We start from the raw sequence: 20,917 nt of genomic DNA on the forward strand, positions 1-20,917 counted from the left end.
GCAGTCTTGGGCAGTAAGCCAGATAAAATTACTTGGTTTCAAATGAGGTGAATCTTACAAAATGCCTCATTTCAATCCTCTCACTCGGGGATTTGTCTACACACCTGTCGTGCTGCAGTAACTCCACGAGTTAGCATCTGCTGCTAGCATCTCCTGCTAGCCTGCGTGTGAGGAGTGTGTGTGTGTGTGTGTAGGAGTGTTCACTTTGCTTCAGTCAGAAGACAATGTGTTAACGTTCATCACTGACACGTTCAACACATTTCTGTCTGCCTATGTTTTTTAATTAACTGAATAACTTTGTAGAAACTGCGTCGACTAAATTAACACAAGGAAGGTGTTCATGAGACATCTGTGATGTGTAGTAACACAAAATGTCCTGGGTCACACTTCCACACTGCATGCACACTGCTAACACATAACCCACTACCGCACACTGGTCACACATAACCCACGACCACACACTGCTAACACATAACCCACTACTGCACACTGGTCACACATAACCCACTACCGCACACTGCTAACACATAACCCACTAACGCACACTGGCAACACATAAACCCACTAACGCACACATAAGCCACTAACTCAAACTGGTCACACATAACCCACTATCACACTGTCAATGATCTCTTATCAGCTCAAGTTGTCTCTCCACCCCCATCACACACACAGACAGACAGACACACACACAGTCTGGCATTGGACTTCCTGTCTACACACAATAAAGACACCTCGGGTTACGCGCTGACACTTGGGACATATAAATGACAGAGGGTCTGAGTGGTTCCTTCCTGCGTCGACTAATGATTGTCATGAAGCGAGGCAGAGCCACACAACAGCCACACACAACAGCCGGTAACACAACTGATCGTCTGTTTGACTCATGATTTCGTTTTAAAGACTCTAGAGACACAACAGAAGAGGAAGTCCTCCGGAGCCGTGTTTATCTTCAGACGACAGTTTGGAGTGAAACAATAACTTTACAATATGTTGTTTGATATCAGGAAAACGCAGACGGACAAACCACACTTGGCAACAAGTCGTTTTTCTTTTTAACCGTGTGTGTTTGTTTTGTCAGCAGGATTACACAAAAACTACTGAACAGAGATTCAGGGAACTTGGTCGGGGCCAAGAGAGAACCCATTATACTTTGGATCCAAACAAATATGTGGATGTGGTGACTGTAGATGTGGTTTAAGGACTGTTTGGTTTGGTATGAGGTATGAACTGTACAGTTTGTCATTAATGAATTGAACAACAGATGCTATCAAAGAAACCGCAGCATCAGTATTGTATTGTTTGCTAAAACATCCAGAGCCTCTGACACATCCCTGACATGCAGCCGCTCAGTGACACTGTGAGAGAACAGGGCTTCTGCACGCGGAGTCAAACTGATCCTGAAGCTGGTTTAAAGTCAAACAGTTGCATCAGACTAATCTAAACATATGAGCATGAATGATAACTGCAGAAGAGATGAGTTCTCACCTGGATCTCATACAAAATGAGCGATGTGAAACTGAACTGAGGAGAAAGAAGCAGAGGAGACAATAATTAGGGTTTTTCTTGTCATATTAAAATCAGGGATATTACAGATTCATTCAGATGGGCAGACTGCAAACAGTATGGAAGACAGATGGGAGGGGGGGGGGGGGGGGGGGCATGTGTATGTGTATGTGCTCGCTCGCCCTCCCTCCCTCGCTCTCCTTCTGCTGTCTCCTAGGCAACCCGTCTTGGGCAGAGGCAGGAGAGGAAAAAATATTCTGTAGAAATATTCCTTTGGCTTTTCTATATGTGCTTTCTGCTGCTACACGTAATGTTAACTTGTGTTGTGTTGTGTGCCCCCCCGTCGCCCTCTGGTCAGTGCAGCAGCTCTACTTACTTTCAGCTTTGGACAAAGTGCAGAGAGTGGAGTCGATCAAAGCCAGCTGGAAATGCTGCGGAGAAGAGGAGAAGAACTTCATGAGGAACGAAGATTATCAGGTTCATAATACAAACAGTGATTGATTTGATGAAGACATTTAATTCCTCTGGGTAACGACAGGTCTCAGACGATAAAGTAATAAATTACTGGAGAGTCTTGATGCTTCTAAGCTAAATTGAATCTTCAGAAACCTGCTTTTGACAACAAAAAAAAGCCCAGACAGATCTACAACACGCCATGAGTGAACCCTGGTGACCGTAACTTGAGAGATGCATTGATAGCTGAGGGGGGGGGGTTGAACCATAGATAGTCTCACTCAAACTGCTCCAGCCTCCCCACCGTCCTGCTGTCCAACCAGAGGACAAAGGCTCAGAAAAGACTCCTGTCCCATCACATGAACTTCAGCCCGGGCTGCTGAGTGAGGCAGATGTGTGCATGGCTGCCAGGGCGTGGCACATAACCAGCTCCATCAATATCTCCAACAATACAACAGATTAGAACATGAGGATGTCCCACAGCTGCACAGACCACTCTCTAGGGTTTCTCTTCCAGCCCCAGCCCCCCCCAGGGCTGCACACAGCTCCACTTCCCTCATGTGCAAGCAACCCTTATTTGACCTTCTGCTTCATTAAACTCAGGCGTGCTGTCGTGCATCTCACACATCAGCACATGGAGGGTGCCTGAGCTGAGTGAAAACAGTTCAACTCAAGGTGTCGGATCCAGTAAATGTGTTAGAGGAGCACTCATGCACCCATAAGTGGCCTCAGGGCTCCCAGCTGGGAATCTGCACCACGATCCAACTCAGCCACACTCTGGTTTTTAAAAAGGCTCCACTACTGCTTTTTATGTGGGTCAGTAAAACGTCCCGGACCTTCTGAAACCAGGACCTGCCCACGTGAGACCTATAGCACACAGTGAGGGAACACAGTGTGCTGCCGGTGCAGCCGGACTCCACCAGGCAACTGCAGCGGATATTTTTTTTTGCAAGAGGGAAAACGCTGTAACCTTAAAGGCAAACACCAGATGACTGCAATGTAGGGCAGCGGCAGCTACTCACACGGATTCAGAGAGAAATCAAGAACCGTCCAGCTGGAGGTTCCTCAGCTTCACCAGGGGCCGGTGGGAGCGTCACACACGTGCACACACACACCCACACACACAGGACCCTTCTTAGAATAAACTCCCTCCTAAGCAGTGCTATGAACCACAAAATATCTAACTGGCAGAACGTCACAAAACACACACAGACACACACAGAATAGCGTTACCTATGCCGCTGGCAGATCACACTCCTGCTGGAGCTGCATCCTCCTGTAGGTCTCTCCCTCCGTCTCCTCTATCCTTCCCTTCCTTCTTTCACACTTGCTCTAGCAGCAGGCAGATAATGCAGCAGGATGTCAGCTTGGCATTCCACCTCCCTCCCCATGTCGTGCCTTCCTCTCTCTCTCTCTCTCTGCTATCTTTCTACTCTCTCCCCCTCTTCTATCCTGGTGTCACTGATTACTATTCAGCAGACGGCTGCAGTGGAGAGATGACACACAATACCTAACGCTGGAGCAGGCAGGCTCAGACACCCCCCACCACCTCCCCTCTATCTCACCTCCTCGGCTCAAAGCTCCTCCACACAGACAGTCGGCTTATCACCTTACAAATACACACTGCATGAATATGAACGCTCTAATGTGATTTCTCCTCCTCTCATTGGCTGCAAATTCAGCCAATCATTGGATTAGGTTATTGTGAGTATTGGGTTTACAGTCCCACAGGTGACATACGAGTGAGATGCAGTTAAAAGCTAAATTGTGGCGGCAGATTCCTAATTAGGTTACAGTTTATTCTTAGAATACATCACTTCATACCTCAGCCTTCATAAATGGATATGCACTGCACACACATCCAGTGTTAAGATGTCAAAGAGATTTGTAATCCATGTCACATCCATACACTTACGATGCAGAATCAGTTATAGGTTCAAATGTTGCTCAAGGGCACTTTGACACACTTTGAGGGATCAAACCAGGAAGCATGTGATCACAAGAAGATAATATACAAGATACCAGCTGCATAACAAATGTTTCTATCATCTCTTTCTCCTCCTGCAGCATCTTCTAACAATTTCCTGTTGGTTCCTGTTTCCCCTCTCATTTCTCTCCTCTACCTTTATTCAATCTCTGCTCCTCTGAACGTGCACCCCCCCTCCCTGTAGATAACTGGGGCAGTCGAGTGTGTGAGTGTGTGTGATTGTGAGTGTGTGTGTGTGTGTGTGTGTGTGGCGGCAATGAGCCAGGGCTGAGAGGGAGGGGCACATCCAACACAGTGAGGACGTGCAGCACGTGCACCGACTTCAGCTCAATACTGAACCACCTCAATCATCTACAGGCACAGATTATATCCAGATCACCTTCTCACACATTCATAAAACCAATATCCGCCCATACAACCAACCTTCCAAATATATAGAACTTGAATTAAGAGAACAAACCATTATTTTGCAAAAATTAAAAGAAATAATTGCCTTAACGCAGATGGATACTATGAAAATCTCTTATGTGCTCTATTGTCTAACTAATATGCATCTGTCAGGCTCTAAATATTATCTGTATAGAACGTTCATTATTCAGTATTCCAGTTCAGACAGTCAGATCCAGCTTTAATATATAAATACAGAGTTAACAAGAACACAAGCATTCACAATAATGTATGCAAGTTTAAATGTAAAATGAAATGGCTCCATAATGAGCTCAGTGCGTTAACACCCACAGAACAAACCCTGTGACACAGCGTCTGCAGCAGGACAAAGCCCAGGATCAGACAGCAGTCTGTGCCTGAAGGGAACCAGGACTCTCAGAACAAAGACCCACAGGCTGCAGTCACAGAGCTCTGTGTGACTCTCTGGACGTGTGCAGCTCACAGGTGTGAGAGGGGGGACAGGGTTTGACTCAGAGAGCCGGGACAGATGGGACAGATGGGACAGACAGGACAGACGATCCAGTCTGTGCTGCTCTGAGGATGAAGGAGCTAAACTTCTGACGACACATCAGAACAATACAGAGCGGAAGGAAAGTAAAATGATTCTCCTGCGTTAATGTGTCGATCATTCACTGGAGGACCACAGGTTGATGGATGAACAGAGGATATATCATATTTCTGTGTCTGCAGGACAACTTTAAAACTGGAATACAAGTGTGTTTATAAAAGAGTAAGATGTGGTGGAATCCATTTTTTATGAACCGTATCCAGCTCAGCTCCTAAAGCCCAAATTAAAAAAATTCACATTCAATCACAGTATTTGGAACCATGAAGATTTACCTTTAGGCTCGACTCATAGTCTGTGTTGACTTTAAACATGAGTCCCAGCCTCAGATGAATCTCTTTAGCTCTGGAGAAGCTGGGGTCGATGTACAGAACCTCCTGGAACGCCTTGATTGACCTGGAAGAAGAAATAAGAGACACACAGTGAGTTCAATACAAATAATCCACCTTGTTACGATAGAGTCGTTCCACTGCATCAATCTGTGGTGGGTTCACAAACTCAAATATTATCATATGACTAAACACTGATAATATGCTGATAACTGTACGAGTGTGACAACCTCTGAACTCACAGCAAATAATAATCCTAAAGAAAAAGCAGTAGGTGGTTTGAGATTTGTTTTTGTTGCCATGGGACATCGCATGAAAACAAAACAATATTATTATATATAGATATAAAATAATAAATAAAATTGAGCAGATAATATGCATTGAAAGCTGAATGAGTCTCCAGGTGAGTTACCACCACACTCTGGAATCGCAGGCAAACTCATTTACATGAAGCTCGTGGAACAGAATCTGATTTATGATCTGAGGGGATCATCAACAGATCAACAGATCATCTAGAACAATTCACGAGACTTAATGATTTTCATCATTAAGTTTCAACTTCAAGATGATGATGTCACTATATTCTAATTGTCCTGCTACAGAGTCATAACAGCTGTTTTCAGACATGACCTGCGGGTTACATACGGAGAATTGGCCTCGGAGTTTCTCCAGAGTTGGTGTTTCACACAAGGAGTCAGCAGAGTCTCCCTCTGACATCACAGCCACACATTGACAGTGTCTCTCACAGTGGGACAGACACTGTGCTGCACTGGGAGAAGTCCCACAGCGTCAGAGGCCGTCAAAACATCCATCATGTTTTTACCACCCTCAGCAAACAGACCTGTCAACTGCACTCTCTTCTCACACATGAACATTAACTGTGTGTGTAGAGTTTCCCACAGATGTACCCGTGGTGGTGGGGGGGGGGTTGTTTGACCTGTGAACAGCGAAGGCAGGTGTCTGCTGAGGACTGTACTCTTGTCGGAGGAGTGGCACTGAAGCAAAGAGCGGTCCTCATTACTGCTGCTGTGGATCAACAATGTAAATCATATTTATTATGTCACATGACAAGAGTCAGAAGTGTTCAGCTCATTATAAAAAGGGGCGGGCCGCCTGGGGGCTACTCTCACAATCCCAGTGAATTATCTGAAATGATGATTTCGTGTGAGCAGTGAATTTTCTACGGCTCGAAAAACCAGCTACAGAGAAAAGAGCAGATTAAAACAAACACGTTTCCAATTAAAGTCACACACTGTGTAGATATGACAACAATGGCAACAGCATGAAGCCCTTCTTCTGTGCGAGACGGCAGAGCACTGAGCTCACTACTGACAGGGTGCACACAGACACACACAGACACACACTCAACACAACACACTGAACTCATTGCCCCTTTTCCCTCCGACTCATCTCCCTCCCTCTTCTATCTGGTCCCTCCCTCTCTTCCCTCTCTTCCCTCTCTTCCCTCCCTCTCTGGCAGGGTCCACAGTGAAGGCTTGGAGAGCTCGTCTCTTCCACACGACAGAATGTGACACAGCGAACGAGGGACGACTCATCTTTACAAAAAGACATCGGACAACAGGAAGACAACGGCTCATTTCCTCAGAATGACACAGGCAAAAAACCACAATGCCACTTCTTTATATTGATTCCATTTAATGTTCTAGTTGAGATTCTTCATCAGAAATGATCCATTGTGACCTCATATCTTCTCGGGTGAAGCTGGTTTCTGGAATGTGCATCATGTAGACTGGTCCGGTGTCTCACTGGGTGAGCACCACCTCATCCCTGTGAAGTAACGTTCACCATTTGACAGCTCAGCATTCCTCTGGGCTTTGGGCTCAGGGTGACGTAATCCATCCTCGAGAGCCCAACATGACACCCTCCCTTCCCCCACTGTCACATTCCCAGCGCCGCGGAGATGGGGACACACAAACTCCGCAGAGCAACCACACTGGAATCTGTCAGGGCCGTGGGTGAAGTGGAGGGGCAGCACTCGGTCAGCAGAGGCTCTGTTCAGAAGCTGTGTGAACTGCCAGAGACACTGTCCACTGCAGGAGATAACGTGCTGACTGAGAAAAGAGATGATCGCTGAAGCTTCAGCTGCAGAACACAGCTCCAGCTGCGATGTCCCAACAAGCAACTAACAGCTTTTATCCATGTGAATATATAGAATATGTGGGAACGATTTTGGGGCTGGAAGCATTTTGGTTTCTGCTAGTTTGAGCAGACTTTGGATTCCTGCAGGTAAACAGTGTGTAGAGGAAACGAGGAGGAACATTGACAGAACCTCATCGTCTATCAGCTGTTTTATTTATCTGCAGTCACATGTAGACAGATTGATAGCTGGCTGAGAGCGGGAATCTCTCAGCTGCTCGGTTAAAGACGACTGGACCTTTAATGGGAGTCTGTCCTGATCCTGAAGCAGCACTGGTCGTAATGGTCATAATGATGCAGCAGCATCGTTTAAAAAAATGAACGTGGTGGATTATGTTGTGTCTCATTATCCATGCAGAGTCGTCCACATCACAGAGACGATTCACTTCCACACCTCTACTGAAGGGATGTTTGACTTGATAAAAGCATTGAGTTTTACTATAAAACAGTGAACAGACAAACAAGGCTTGAATAAATATAAGCACAGTGTCCTGTAGAAACAGGGCAGTTGGCCGACAGGTCGTATCCTCCATTGAGGCAGACGTGACCTGGACAAACATCACACAACTGACCCAACAGTAAAAATACTGCAGGTTAACAGAGACACTTTCCTTCTTTGGACTTTCCCCACAAACATATTTCACTTCCTGCCCTCCCAGGTTCACAGAGAGCAGGCAAACACAGATAACACCAGGCCCACTGCTGCAGCTAGAAATCTTGGAAAGTTGTATTTGTCCCTGCACAACTCCTGCATCAAGAGAATATCAAAGATTCAAAAGCATCCACTGCACTGCATTGTGGAACATTCAGTTCTCAAGATTTCCATATTAGAAACCATAGCACATTAAAGAAACAGTCCAACTTTTTAGGATACAAGCGGTTTGATCCAGATTCATTACTGATACAAGGTGGAGAGTTCTTGTGCTAAACTGGACCAGAAGTATTCTGAAGCTCCCTCTGCACTGAACACAGATGAAAAGTTCTCATTATTCTTAATGTAAGAAGTGTGTTTTCACCAAAATGTCCACAGAAAAGGGAATAAAGTTGTTCTAAACCACCACATCACATCCAGCCACCGTGTGTAATGAGAAGCACTTACCACTGAGAAGCGTTGAAATGGAAGTAAGCCATGCCCAGGCCGTACAAAAAGGCAGCATTCTAGGAAAAGAGAAACAAGTGTTAAAAAGGATTAAAGCACGAACGTTCTTCAGCACAGTGTAATGAGTTGTGTTGACAGGTGTAACCTTGATGGTGTTTTTAACGGTTCATGATGGAAAATGAAGTAAAACACGTCTGTACCAAGTGATAAGTTGCACAACTGTGATAAAGCACTTTGAGTTGTACATTTATGCAAGAAGCAATTTACTGGTAGAAGAAGCAGCTCAAATGGAATCCTGCTGGTTCCATGATATTTAACTCTACTGGGGCCGAGTGCTGCCCCCAGTGTCGGACCTGTCACCAGGTGTAAGAATAGACACGTTCAAGATCTCACCGAGGAACTCTCCTTTAAACGTTCTTTAAGGAGGCTCGACGCTGCTCCTCCATGAGGAGACGTCACCAACGATCATGTGAAGTAGAACCAGTGAAACTCTGTTCACGTTTCAAATCAACTGTTCAACCAGATAACACACGTCACACATTATAAAAAGATAAGAGTGAGAAGAGTTCAGCCAACATGTCCACTCACTGAACTTAAATCAATATAGTTTCATCATTGACACAAAACACATTTTCTACCCTTCTCCCAGTCGACCCCACCAGTCTGGCCCTGGCCAATAGCAGCTCTGCTTTTGGGCTCCAAACTCGGGCTATTTACATCACCACTGCCACCAAGAGACATCTGCCCCCCCACCCATCATCATCCTCCTGCAGGGGCTGGGAGCTCTCACCCCCCCCCCCACACGGTGCAGATCTGTAAACCCGAGGAGCCCCGAGCTGTCACATCTGATCACGCTCGAGCTCTTAGCACCTCCGTTTAATGGCCATTCCCAACAGTGAACCATCAAATCAAAGGGGCCGTCTCATCCACACTGACAGCAGGGAGGGGGCTGGACGCGGTCAAACAGCTGATTGGACAGTTTAGAACCCAGCCCATGAGCAGGGACCAACGGCCATCCTAATAATCCTGAGACACGTAACATTCACCGTGTTGGATCACCTCCTCAGAAGAATCCCTGGCAGCTGTTGGAAGGACAAACGCTGCGGCTTCAGCTAAGTTAAGCAAAAGTGATGTCATGCTCCACGCTGGCTGGACATCAGGGGCAAACAAGGCCAACGTTTATGAGCGGCCTAATCAATTCATATATGGCTCATATGTACCCATATATAAATATCAGTGTATTAAAAGGACAGCTTTATAGAATCCCTCAGCTCATTGTTAAGCTCTCACAGCGGTCGGCACCAAACCGAGCATTTAGCAGCTGAGCCGATATCTCCGTCCGGAGTTTAGAGACCAACACAAACTGGATGTTACATCAGGAGGAAACACACACTGCTCGACATGAAGGAACATGAAGCTCTGCAACCACCGGCCGTATAAATAAACTGTGAGCTTACAGGTTTACTACATCCTTTTGAAAGCTGGTGATATGTTGACAACAACTTGTTTCTGCAGTTAACTGTTAGGGTGTTGCGTTGCTTTTCTTTGTGTAACTTCTACACTTGATAACGTGCTGCTTGTTGAACTTCATGCTGGAGGTGTAAGATGAGGTGTAAACGCACATCAAGGGCTCGTACACACTGTGTGATGGCATCGCTCACGGAATCCCACGCTGTGCAGGACGGGTCTAATAATATCTTAGTGGTAAAAAATCTAGCACAACTCAACGAGCGTTGGTCTGACAGCTGGCCCGTCAGCGTGGTTAGGCCACACCTCTGCCAAGGCCCCTAACCCTAACCCAATCAGCTTGCACCAGGTTTCACAGACTACGTTCACACAGCGGGTCCAAGTGGCCAGAATCTGATCTTTATCTCCCCTGTGGAGCAGGTCTGATGGTTTGATGACAGTGTGAACAGCACAAATCACTTGGAATCTGAGAGTCTCATATCATATTTGGACCATTTTAATCTGTGGTTCTCAAACAGATAAAGATACGATTTTTTTTTTTTAAATGCAACCTCAGTCTGAAAAGCAATGAGACGCGTATTGAAATTCAGTGGAGGGACAGTGACAAGTCGAACTCATAAGTGACACGTCCGTACGAGCAGAACTCGAGGACGTACAGTAACAAGTCTGAGTTTGAAAGATTAAAAGAGAATATGTAACCGTGAACGCTTCCATCAGGGCCCAGGCAGCTCTTTATTCTCTGAGAAACTTGTGAAAACTGTTGAAATCTCCCAATAATCACAAGCAGGACCATAAAGTTGTCCTGGATCCACAAAGAACTGTGAAGGGTTCTTCCCTGACTCGCTGTTCAGATGTTTATGTGAAATCTTTTAAACCATCCAGCAACTATCACGGAGGAGATCGGGTCTCTCATAGTCTAGGATCAAAATTTTGAATCTGCAAGGATTTTGAACAGTTTCTCCAACAAATCGTCTGTAACGACTCAGAATCAGTGAAATAACGAATGCAGGTCTCATTGTTATTCTTCAGTTTAAAAGAGAAAATACTGAGCTCATACAGAATGACACAGGAAACTTGTGAGTGTCCTTCTTAAATTGGACCATATAAAAGGATCATTTTTGTGGCTTGGAGACACCAGCTTGTGTCCAACTGAGGACTCCAACAGTTGATTCAGTTTGTGTGACATGTTATTTGCTTTTAATTTTTCTTTTCTACCAAACTTGTAATGGAGTCCACCTCCCGATGAGGAACTGCCTCGACCACAGCCTGACAGATCTATAACTGGGAGACATTCCTCTGGGCCCATGCAGGCTACTCAGTATTAGCATTTATCACCATTTACTTGTTCTGCATCTCAGTGACCTTACATGCACTGAACTGAAGAGTGCTTCCATGTGTCGTACAGAAATCACATACATCGTCCAACCAACAGTGTTGTGATGTGTGCAGCACTCTGTCAACACAACAACAGAACATTAGTTGACTCCCCTCTGCATTCGAGGTGTTTTCTGTTGTTTGGCTCAGTACATATACGGGAATACTGAATTTAAACTATAAGGTAACAGTGGTGAGTGTCAGGTTTAGAGTCTGATCATGTTCACATTCATAATCGCTGAAGACCGCATTAAAACATTCCAGCGTGTCCCAATTTGAGGGGAAACGCAGCAGAAGAAAGGGAAGCCGACCAAAAGCAAATTTGCAGATTGTTAAATGTCTCTGAAGGATGTTCAATCAAATATTAAACAGAAATTAGTTCTGCACCTCAAACTGAGAGACAAACACGGCAGTGATCCAGAGCTAAGTGGAGCCAACAGCAGACAACACAAACTACAATTCACAACGTTTGAAAGAACAGAAGGTTCTTAAGTGGAAAGAGTTGCACATGTGGAGTGTTTGTCAAACTCACCTTCCAGTAGTCCGACTGTAAACTGAAGTACCTCTGGTAAGCAGATAATGCTGCGTGAAGGAATATCATACAGAAAGAGAGAGAGACAGAGGAAGGGGGGGTGATTAGAGACAATGTTCAAAACTCAACACAAATGAAACGACTCCTCCGGGTATCAACTGATCCAGAGACAGATTTCTGAGAAGGACGAACAGTGAGCGGATGATTCACCCACTGAGACTCTCACCTTTTTGATAATCCTCCAGCAGCAGGTTGAAGTGGCCCAGCTGACAGAAGATGTCCGGGTCCACTTTCCCCTCTGCTTTCAGGATGAGGGCATCGTAGCAGCTCACCGCCTGGAAGACAAAACGATAACAGTGAAGGGTTCGAGTGCAGCGGCACCGCGGCACTGAGCCGAACAGCTTGAACATCCTGAGCATGTTACAGAAAAACCCTGTGTTACAAAGAGCTGGTCCCATTCCAACTGGACCTTAACACTGAGCCCGTTAATCTATGTTTATTAAAGGTGATGTTCAGATGAGCCACCGAGCAATAGCGCTTTCCCGAGCCTTCAGGGGCCGTTTTGCATAGTACCAGCTGTACGCCCAAATATGGAGCTTGTCAGTCAGTATTTAAAAAACGGCTAAACAAATTACTCTTGATGGCCGGTGAGGAGGAATGATTAGTGAGTGTGTCTGTGCCTGTGTGTACGCTCACGCACACTCATCTGTGCAACAAAGCAATTATGCTGGATGCAATGTGTCATTACAGAGAAACAATTTAAGCACAGAAAAGAGGTAATTTGCTCTTTTTATAGAAAATCACCTTTAACGTACGCTCATCTTTCTGAACTTTGCAGACACAAATTTAAAACGGCTACAACTTTAACTTTCTAGAATGGTTTAGTGATGTTTATGTCGCGATACTGGAAATCTGAATGGAAGAAGTGGGTGGAAAACAGTTCTGCACGTTTTAACATTATGTTCCAAACTAAGCCAGACGTGTTTTGTTTCTGGAGCATTGAGGTTTTCATGTTTGTTACATGGCAGGCGATGCATTCAGGTTCTTAGTTCTACAGAAATAGATCAGATCTCACACGTGGAGCCTGTGACATTGCCATGTTCAGTTATCTGGTTGCAGTCAGCAACACTCTAATAAAACACACTATATATCTGGGTCTTGTTTTGAGGAAGCAAGTAGCTTCTGATGTCCTGAGTCGCACCGGTCTCCATCGAGCAGAGGAACAGTTACACACTTCAAGCACGAGCTGCTCTCAGACATGAACACCAGAGAATGTCCCCACACTGGGTCCAGAGTCGTCCTTCACCCATAAACACAGGAGACGTGTTCACGCCAACACAGAAGTGACAGAGGCCGGGTGTAGCCTTCATTGTCCATTGGTACTCATCACCAGAAACTCAACGTGTGACGCTCTACTTCCACATAAGATATTTGTATTGTGGTGTTTTCTGGGACTGTTTTGTGTTGTTGACGTCATCGACCGAGCACTTGTGGTGAATCCTCCAGAGAATCTCCTGCTGATGACTCAAGTCTCATTCGGACATCATCTGTAGTACGTTCCTCTCACATACATAAGTCTCCTAACAATGTCAAGTCTTATGATAAAACATAACATTTCAGAAAATGTTCTCTGGTTGCCATCCAAAAAATAAACTCTAGACAAATTGTGCATCATTTTGTGTTGTAGGGCCACTGAGCTGTTGCCTGTAACTCTGAGAGCTGCTGTGTGCTATGGAAAGTCTTAACTTAAAGATTAAACATCAAATCACGATATGATTGAACCTCACCAGCTTTACCCCCCCTTCTTCCCATCTTTGTTCATGTTGACACAAAGAATCACACACACGTTTCCTAATGTCAACATCAAACACACAAATCATACGTTGCAGCCTGCAGCAGACACTTCCTCAGGACTGAACCAATGTGACTGTGTGGGCTCCATCAGTTCAAACAGCCTCATACTCTCATGTGATCATGGTGGAGTAGAGGATGTGATGTATTCCACCCCAGGTCCAGCAGACCTCACTGTGTCATGTACAGGAGCTGATGGAACCTGCCTCCTGTGATGGTGAGCGCCTCCCTGGCTGGACGGGCTCTCACCACAACAACAACCAGTGATAGTAAGTGGCTGCATGTTGTCTGGGCCTCATGAGGAAGGAGCCTCCAGTGAAACAACATCCACAGATGAACCTCCAGCCACATGTTGAAGAGGCAGGAGCCCGGGTCCTGGTGGTGCACCGGGCGGCCGGTGAGGCGGGTGCACCCCCGGCGAGCTCCGGGCTTAATGAGCCATCTTTGTTGTGAACACTCATCGCCTTCTGTCGCCATATCTTTGTTTTTCCGGCGAGCGGTGATTAGCTTAGCCGCGGCTGCTAGTTTGCTAGCCAACGTTTAGCTCGGGTTATTCTCTCCCCAGCCCCGCCATCTTGGGGCCGCGTCCAGCAGCCATTATTTCAGGAACCCTGAATGCACTTTGTGTGTTTGTTTGTCCCCAGACAGTGTCGGCCGAGCGGCCCGGCTCCGTGTGAGAGAGGGGGGAGGACCGCTGGACGGCTAGCCGCTACATGCTACCACAGGGGGCTGATCACGACTCCTCACCGGGGCTGGGACCTCACATTCGAACCTTTCTGACAACTTGCTGCTTCCCCTCTGAATAAAGTGAATGTGGAGTCTCAGTGACACGTGTGGAAGTCCCGCATAAACACACCGAGAGGGACCGTGCACCTGGAGCCCGGAGCCCCGGAGCTCACTGCTGATTAGTGCAGGAAACACAACCGGAGCTGGGGCATTAAAGTGGTTTCTACTCACGTGTGTGTGCATCGGTTTATGGAGCCTGGGGATAATACAGTGCACCGACAACAACAGGACCCGGTGCTACCACCTAGCGTGGCTCCTCTCCCCACAGCAGCTGGAGGTGTTAGCGGGGTGGAGATCCACATCACCCTCTGGGGCTGCTGCTCCAGGCCCCATGCATCTGATGAACACTGCCCACAGGTCGGTTTAACGTGAATGCTGCCCGGTAGTCACTAAGAACCCGGGTCCTGAGGGCAGCTGCCCCGGCAGCGAGCCGCAGCTCCAGCCGCTAACTGGGGTTCTATCGGGGCTGGTGGGTGTCTGTGGCCGGGCAGCCCGGGTGTGTAGCACCGGGCCAGGTCCTCGCTGGTTCGGGCAGATAGCGGGGCAGCGGGGATCCACACGGGGACTTACCTTTAACAGCAAGGCCTTCGTTCTGGCGCCATCTTCTTGAAGCCTGTGAAATCCAAACAGTGAGCTGCAAGCAGAGGACAGACACAGCTCCGTGTTACTCGGGGACATTCGTTGTTTTCAAACTGCTACAGAAGCGCCGGACCAACGGCAGAAAAGCAGCGGGCGAGGAGCGTCCCCGACGCGGTGGCTCTCACCTGTCCACCCCGACCAGGCTCCGCTTCTCCTGCGCTGTTAGCTTCGGAAAGTCCTCTTCGATTTCGGTCGCTTTTCCCGACGCCATTTTCTCCTCGTCATTACCAGCAACGCCGAGGCTCCGGGCAGCGGCGGAGGCGGCGGCGGCGGGCAGCGACACTCCGCACGACTTCATGGGGGAGCGGCGGGCGGGTCGACGGGCACCGAGCAGCTCCGGGGGTCGCGGTGAGACGGGAGAGGGTCGCGCACCTTTCCAGGACTCGAACGGGGCGTAGCGTGATTCTTGCCAAATCCTCAAGGAAACGATCCGTTCGAAGCAGCGTCCGCAGCCGTCATCGCAGGTGGAAACACGGCGGCTCCTGCACCGACAGCGGCCGCATGCAGCTGCGGGGGGCGCGGGTCCGGGGGTCCGGGTCAGTTCATCAAATCTCAAACTTCGACCTGCGGCTCAAACTTGTTGTAATTGTGTCACACAGGCAGACGCACGCCGCTGCCGTCGACACGCCCTCTGCCCGGCCCGGCCAATCAGCGGCAGGGCTCCGGCGTCACGTGAGCGGCTCCGGTCGATGTGTCGCGCGCACGAGGGTGAGCGCGCGCACGCACACATCACAGCGGGCCCGCCCCCGAGGCCCCGCGATTGGACGCTGGCGCTGTATTATGATTACGTAACTGTGATTCAAGGAAGCCCATTGGTCAGAAGAGCTGTCGTGTAAATTCGGTGTGGGGGGGGGGGGGGGGGGGGGGGCTGCTAACGGTGTTTGTTGCAACGTTGCACAAAATCAGTAGTTTTTATTATAAAGATCGATAAATAGAGAGAGATAAAGATATATATAGATAGGTGGATTGAGAGATAGATATATATATAGAGAGAGATTGATACAGTAGATAGAGAAATAGAGATAAGTAGAGAGAGAGAGAGATGGATAGAGATAAATACAGATAGATAAATGGATAGAGATATATACAGTAGTTAGAGAGAGATAAATATATAGATATATAGATAAAGAGAGATACAGTATAGAGCGATAAAGATATAGATAGTTAGATAGATAAATAAAGAGATAGACAGATAGGAATCAGAATCAGAATTATTTTTATTGCCAAGTATGATTGCACATACAGGAAATTGCCTTGGTGTTGTTCATTGGTGCACTGAACATAAAACAACAATATAAAAACAACAATATAAAAACAACATATACACAAAACAACAATATGGAACAAAATATATACAGTACCAGAGTTATGGGAACATGCGGTGCTAAGAGATTGGTGATAGTGCCACTAATATATAAAGTATAAATTATGTGCAAGGGGGGGAGGGACAGAGTCAGTGTGATGCACAGTCAGTGTGATGCAGGGGGCTTGTTTGTGAGCCCCACTGCCATAGGGAAAAAACTGTTCAGATGGCGCAAGGTTTTAGTCCTGGTCCTAGGTAGATGGAGGGATAGATACAGAAGATAGAGAGATAGATAGATGGATGGAGGGATAGATACAGTAGATAGAGAGATGAAGGGATAGTCCCAAAAGTCCCTTCCCATCTACCTGTGTGCTGTCCCCTCTGCTGCTGCCTCCAGGCCTGAGACCAGTTCAGGGTTAATCAGCCTCATGAGCCACACCTTGGTCCAGTGGTCTCACCTGAACACTGGGCACCAGTCAAATCCCCTCACTCCACTACACTCTACATTATGGGAGTTTTGGTTTCACAGCATTTCCATGATGGTGTTTGATCTGTTTTCAATGTGTTTCTGCACCACATGAGTCGACTGCACATCGCCCAGCACTTCATGAAGCAGCCAGAGAGGTAAACTCTGCCAAATGTTTGATTCTGTTGTTTTACTTTTTACCTTCACCAAGGAGGTTATGTTTTCACCCCCGTCGGTTGGTTTTCAAGCAGGATGAAATAGCTGAGATAACTGATTTTGGGAAGGAGTTGAGCTTGGCCCAAGGAAGAACCCTTCAGAATGTTGATGCAGAGCCAGTTCTTTAACACTGTGAGATGAACATATTCAATGATCTCTCATAGAATAATAAATTAATCTTTAAAAAACAGGTAATTAAGTTAAATTCTGGATCTGGTGAATGTAAATGTGGGAGTCATAAGGGGACTGTTGGGCCTTGCTGGAGGTTTGAGCTCTACTGAGTGCTGCTCTAGATATAAGCTTTGAACATATGTCCTACAAAAAAAAAGCCCCCCCCCCCCTCCATTAAACAGTCTAATATTCCAAATATATAGATATTGACTTGATGTTAACTCACTGTAACTTGTATCTCCGTCAGATGCATGTCTCAGTGACTCTTATAGTGAAATTCATAGTTTATTTTAATATATCAAATATAGGATTTAACACTACACTCAATCCTAGCTGTGGACACATTGGTATAGTTATCTTTATGTTTGAGCTTTTTAATATTCATATGTATTATTCTTCTCTCTCATTGGCTTTTCGGTATTTAAATCTATGATGTGTTGTGTTATACCCGGACCCTGACTCTGAATAATAAAATGTCATCACCACAGTATTGTTATGTTTATACTTGCTCCAAATTGTTCTTGTAACTGATGCAAACATATTGAAAGTATTATTACAATTATCAGTAATCCTAGTTGAAGTGTTATTATTATAGTTTGTATATTATTGTGTTCCTGTCTGTGGATCTTTGTCTTTTCACTGTCTGACCCTCATTAATATCGTTATAGTGAGTATTGTAAATATTATTTTAGTGTTTATTATTATCATAGTATGTATTGTGAGTGATTATAGTGCGTTCCTCTGTGTATCTCATTCTCTCTTAATAATTATTATTATTAAAGTACTAATATTACAGTGTATTATTATTATTATGATATTCAAAGTGTGTGTGTCTCTCTCTCTCCCCCCTCTTGATTATGTAAGTGACGCACATGAAGGCAGCTGAGGACAGAGCCGCTCTCTCTCCAAAATGGCGACTCGTGACAAGGGTAAGCAGCATCGTTAGCATCAGTAGCATCTTTAGCTGGAGGCCTGTGAACCGATGCTCTGGATCTCTCCTGATCTCTGAGTGTTCACCGGACACCGGGGAGACATCGGGCTGTTCGGCCACGTGTATCCGACATGTGCGGATCATTAAAACTCTGCAGACGGAGCGTGTGTAGCTAACTGTCAACTTTAGCTTAGCTTGTATCTTCATGCTAACTTCTTGCTGGGCCTAAGAACTTTGATAAGTTGCGACCGCAGGGAGGGAACCGCTAGCTGCTCCTGTAATGGAAGCTAACGATATGTTATAGAATCATTATACTGACCCAGGTTATCATTAATAAATACTGTGTTTTTAAAGTTGTCAATAGCTGCTTCTGTTATGGAAGCTAACGATATGTTATAGAATCATTATACTGATCCAGGTTATCATTAATAAATAGTGTGTTTCTACAAGTTGACATTAGCTGCTCCTGTCATGGAAGCTAACTACAACTTAAAGAAACATCAGACTGACTCATGTTATTAATACTGAGTGTTTCTATAAGTTGTCGTTAGCTTCCACCAACGCAGCTGTGATGCTGTATCTTGACGGACAGTCTGTGCTGCGGAGCCTCTCATCGGTTCTATCGTTTTCTGATGGTTTTTCTCGTTTGAACTAAAGTGGAGGAGGAGATTTACGACAAGGTCGTGGATCTGACGGAATACGCCAAGAGACAGAGATGGTGGAACCGGCTCTTCGGGAAGAACTCGGGGCCCCTGGCAGAGAAGTACTCTGTGGCCACGCAGATCGCCATCGGGGGAGTGAGTGGATGGTAAAGACCCTGTGCTGCCTTCAGGGGCCTGTCATGTTCTCTACCACCATGTTTACTGTTTACCTTTCTAAAGGTTCCATGCTCATTGATTGTGTACTTGAGTCCAACATGTACACTGTGCCACCTTTAGCCTTACAGCCTAGTTTTTATCTGCACTACCCAGCAGATATTTAAATATCAGACGCACCAGAACACAAATACCAGTAGAAGCCATGTTGAGATGAGGCTTATCATGCTGATGAATATGTAAATCAAGTCTGTGGGCCGCACCTCAGACGAAGCTGGAAAAAGCTGCTTTTGTATTTTCTGTAAATGAGTTAAAATTGTCTGTAAAGCATATATGTACAAACGCCTGTAAGCCATTCACTTCCATGCAAATTTTCGAACTGTCATTTTAAAAGCAGTTGAAGTCAGTTATGTTGGAGTAACCTTCATGCACAGTCTCCTATCTGATGTAGGTGTGCAGGGTATCTCTTCCAGAAAGTTGGCAAAGTGGCAGCCACTGCTGTAGGGGGAGGTCTTCTGCTGCTGCAGGTATTCTTTAATAAAAAGATCAGATTTAATCAACAGAAGGAAAATCATTGTGAGTTTCATCCATTTTTGATTTCTCTGACTCTTTCTCTAGATAGCTAACAATACTGGATACATCCAGGTGGACTGGAAGAGAGTAGAGAAGGACGTGAACAAAGCCAAGAAACAGTTAAAGAAGGGAACCAAGCAAGCGGGTCCAGAGCTGAACACATTCGTAGACAAGGTGAGAACCAATGTGTTGCTTTGTTTTAATTTGTTCTTGTGATTAAACTGATTTTAAAACTTGAACAAGCAGCTGCACTTTGTTCAAACAAATTATGACAAATGCAAAGACAATGGACTTTAAGCCACAAAGAACTTATTTCCCATTCACCCTGACGTTTTACATCTTAAATTAATCTGAACCATTATGCTACGCAACCACGTACTGTAACCTTGAAAGCTTTTACCTTTTCTACATACATTTCTGGAGAAGCAGGAAATACATGCTTTTTGAATAAGAGCTATCGATCTGGCATTGAACCGGGACATGTTTTCTTTTCTTCAGTCCACAGAGTTTGTGAAGAAGAACATTGTGGTCACCAGTGGCTTCGTCGGAGGGTTCCTGCTCGGCATGGCGTCTTAGGGCCAAAGAACGAGCATCTCATATCTTCTATGTCATGATGGACTGTACGGGAAAAGAATCAATCATTGCTGGATGGTTTATGTGTCTCGATAGCAAGCGACCTCCGTCAGATTTAGCTTGTAGCGACGTGTTTCTACATAAGCTGCACATTACTCCCTCTTCTCTAATACTTGACCCTTCACGTGACAAGTCGATGGGGACGTGAGACGTCTTCATTAGACCTTCGTAAAATACTCCACGCTCCAGGCCAAATAATGAGAAATATGCAAAATGAATTTTAGAAAATGTTATTTATTTATTGTTATCAAAATGACATTTCACCAGCAGTAAGACTGCACTGTAATGCTGTTATCATACACAGTGGCAGATGGTGCGCGAAAGAATCAATGCTAGGTGTTATATTTTTCAATTCCTACATAATCAATCCGCTTCAGCCATAAAAGTGAACTTTATTCTTAAGTGCTGATAGATTGTGGGGATTGTTATGCCTCCCCTGCGTCTCTGATTTTTTTAATGTATTTTGTTTAGCTATAAATGTGTTTTCTGTATTGACGGCTGCGGTTTGTCTCCTGTGTATGTTTGAACACATTAAAAATAAAACATTTAACTGTCAGTTTAATTGTTTCACCTTTTATTTGTGTGTGTGTTTATTTGCCCATTAAAGTAAATAAGTA

At 45.6% G+C, this 20,917-nt stretch overlaps 2 protein-coding genes across 2 annotated transcripts in view; one reads left to right on the forward strand and one right to left on the reverse strand.

Moving 5' to 3' along the window:
- kdm6a (lysine (K)-specific demethylase 6A) overlaps positions 1 to 15,490 on the reverse strand; it is a 36,321-nt gene extending 20,831 nt beyond the window's left edge. The window contains exons 1-7 of the mRNA XM_053440509.1: positions 15,318 to 15,490; positions 15,124 to 15,187; positions 12,143 to 12,251; positions 11,917 to 11,966; positions 8,544 to 8,602; positions 5,234 to 5,354; positions 1,883 to 1,937 (exon numbers count right to left, since the gene is read on the reverse strand). Coding sequence (XP_053296484.1) covers positions 1,883 to 1,937; positions 5,234 to 5,354; positions 8,544 to 8,602; positions 11,917 to 11,966; positions 12,143 to 12,251; positions 15,124 to 15,187; positions 15,318 to 15,490 — 631 coding nt within the window. The remainder of the gene's footprint in view (positions 1 to 1,882; positions 1,938 to 5,233; positions 5,355 to 8,543; positions 8,603 to 11,916; positions 11,967 to 12,142; positions 12,252 to 15,123; positions 15,188 to 15,317) is intronic.
- A 2,716-nt stretch (positions 15,491 to 18,206) lies between these two features.
- Positions 18,207 to 20,856, forward strand: fundc1 (FUN14 domain containing 1). Its single transcript, XM_053440506.1, has 5 exons — positions 18,207 to 18,277; positions 18,937 to 19,087; positions 19,546 to 19,621; positions 19,713 to 19,841; positions 20,166 to 20,856. Exons 1-5 carry the CDS (start codon positions 18,259 to 18,261, stop codon positions 20,241 to 20,243), a joined length of 453 nt encoding a protein of 150 aa, XP_053296481.1. The 5' UTR covers positions 18,207 to 18,258; the 3' UTR covers positions 20,244 to 20,856.
- The last annotated feature ends 61 nt before the right edge of the window (positions 20,857 to 20,917 follow it).

This window comes from Pleuronectes platessa, chromosome 14 (assembly GCF_947347685.1).
Source record: "Pleuronectes platessa chromosome 14, fPlePla1.1, whole genome shotgun sequence".
Classification (NCBI taxonomy): domain Eukaryota; kingdom Metazoa; phylum Chordata; class Actinopteri; order Pleuronectiformes; family Pleuronectidae; genus Pleuronectes; species Pleuronectes platessa.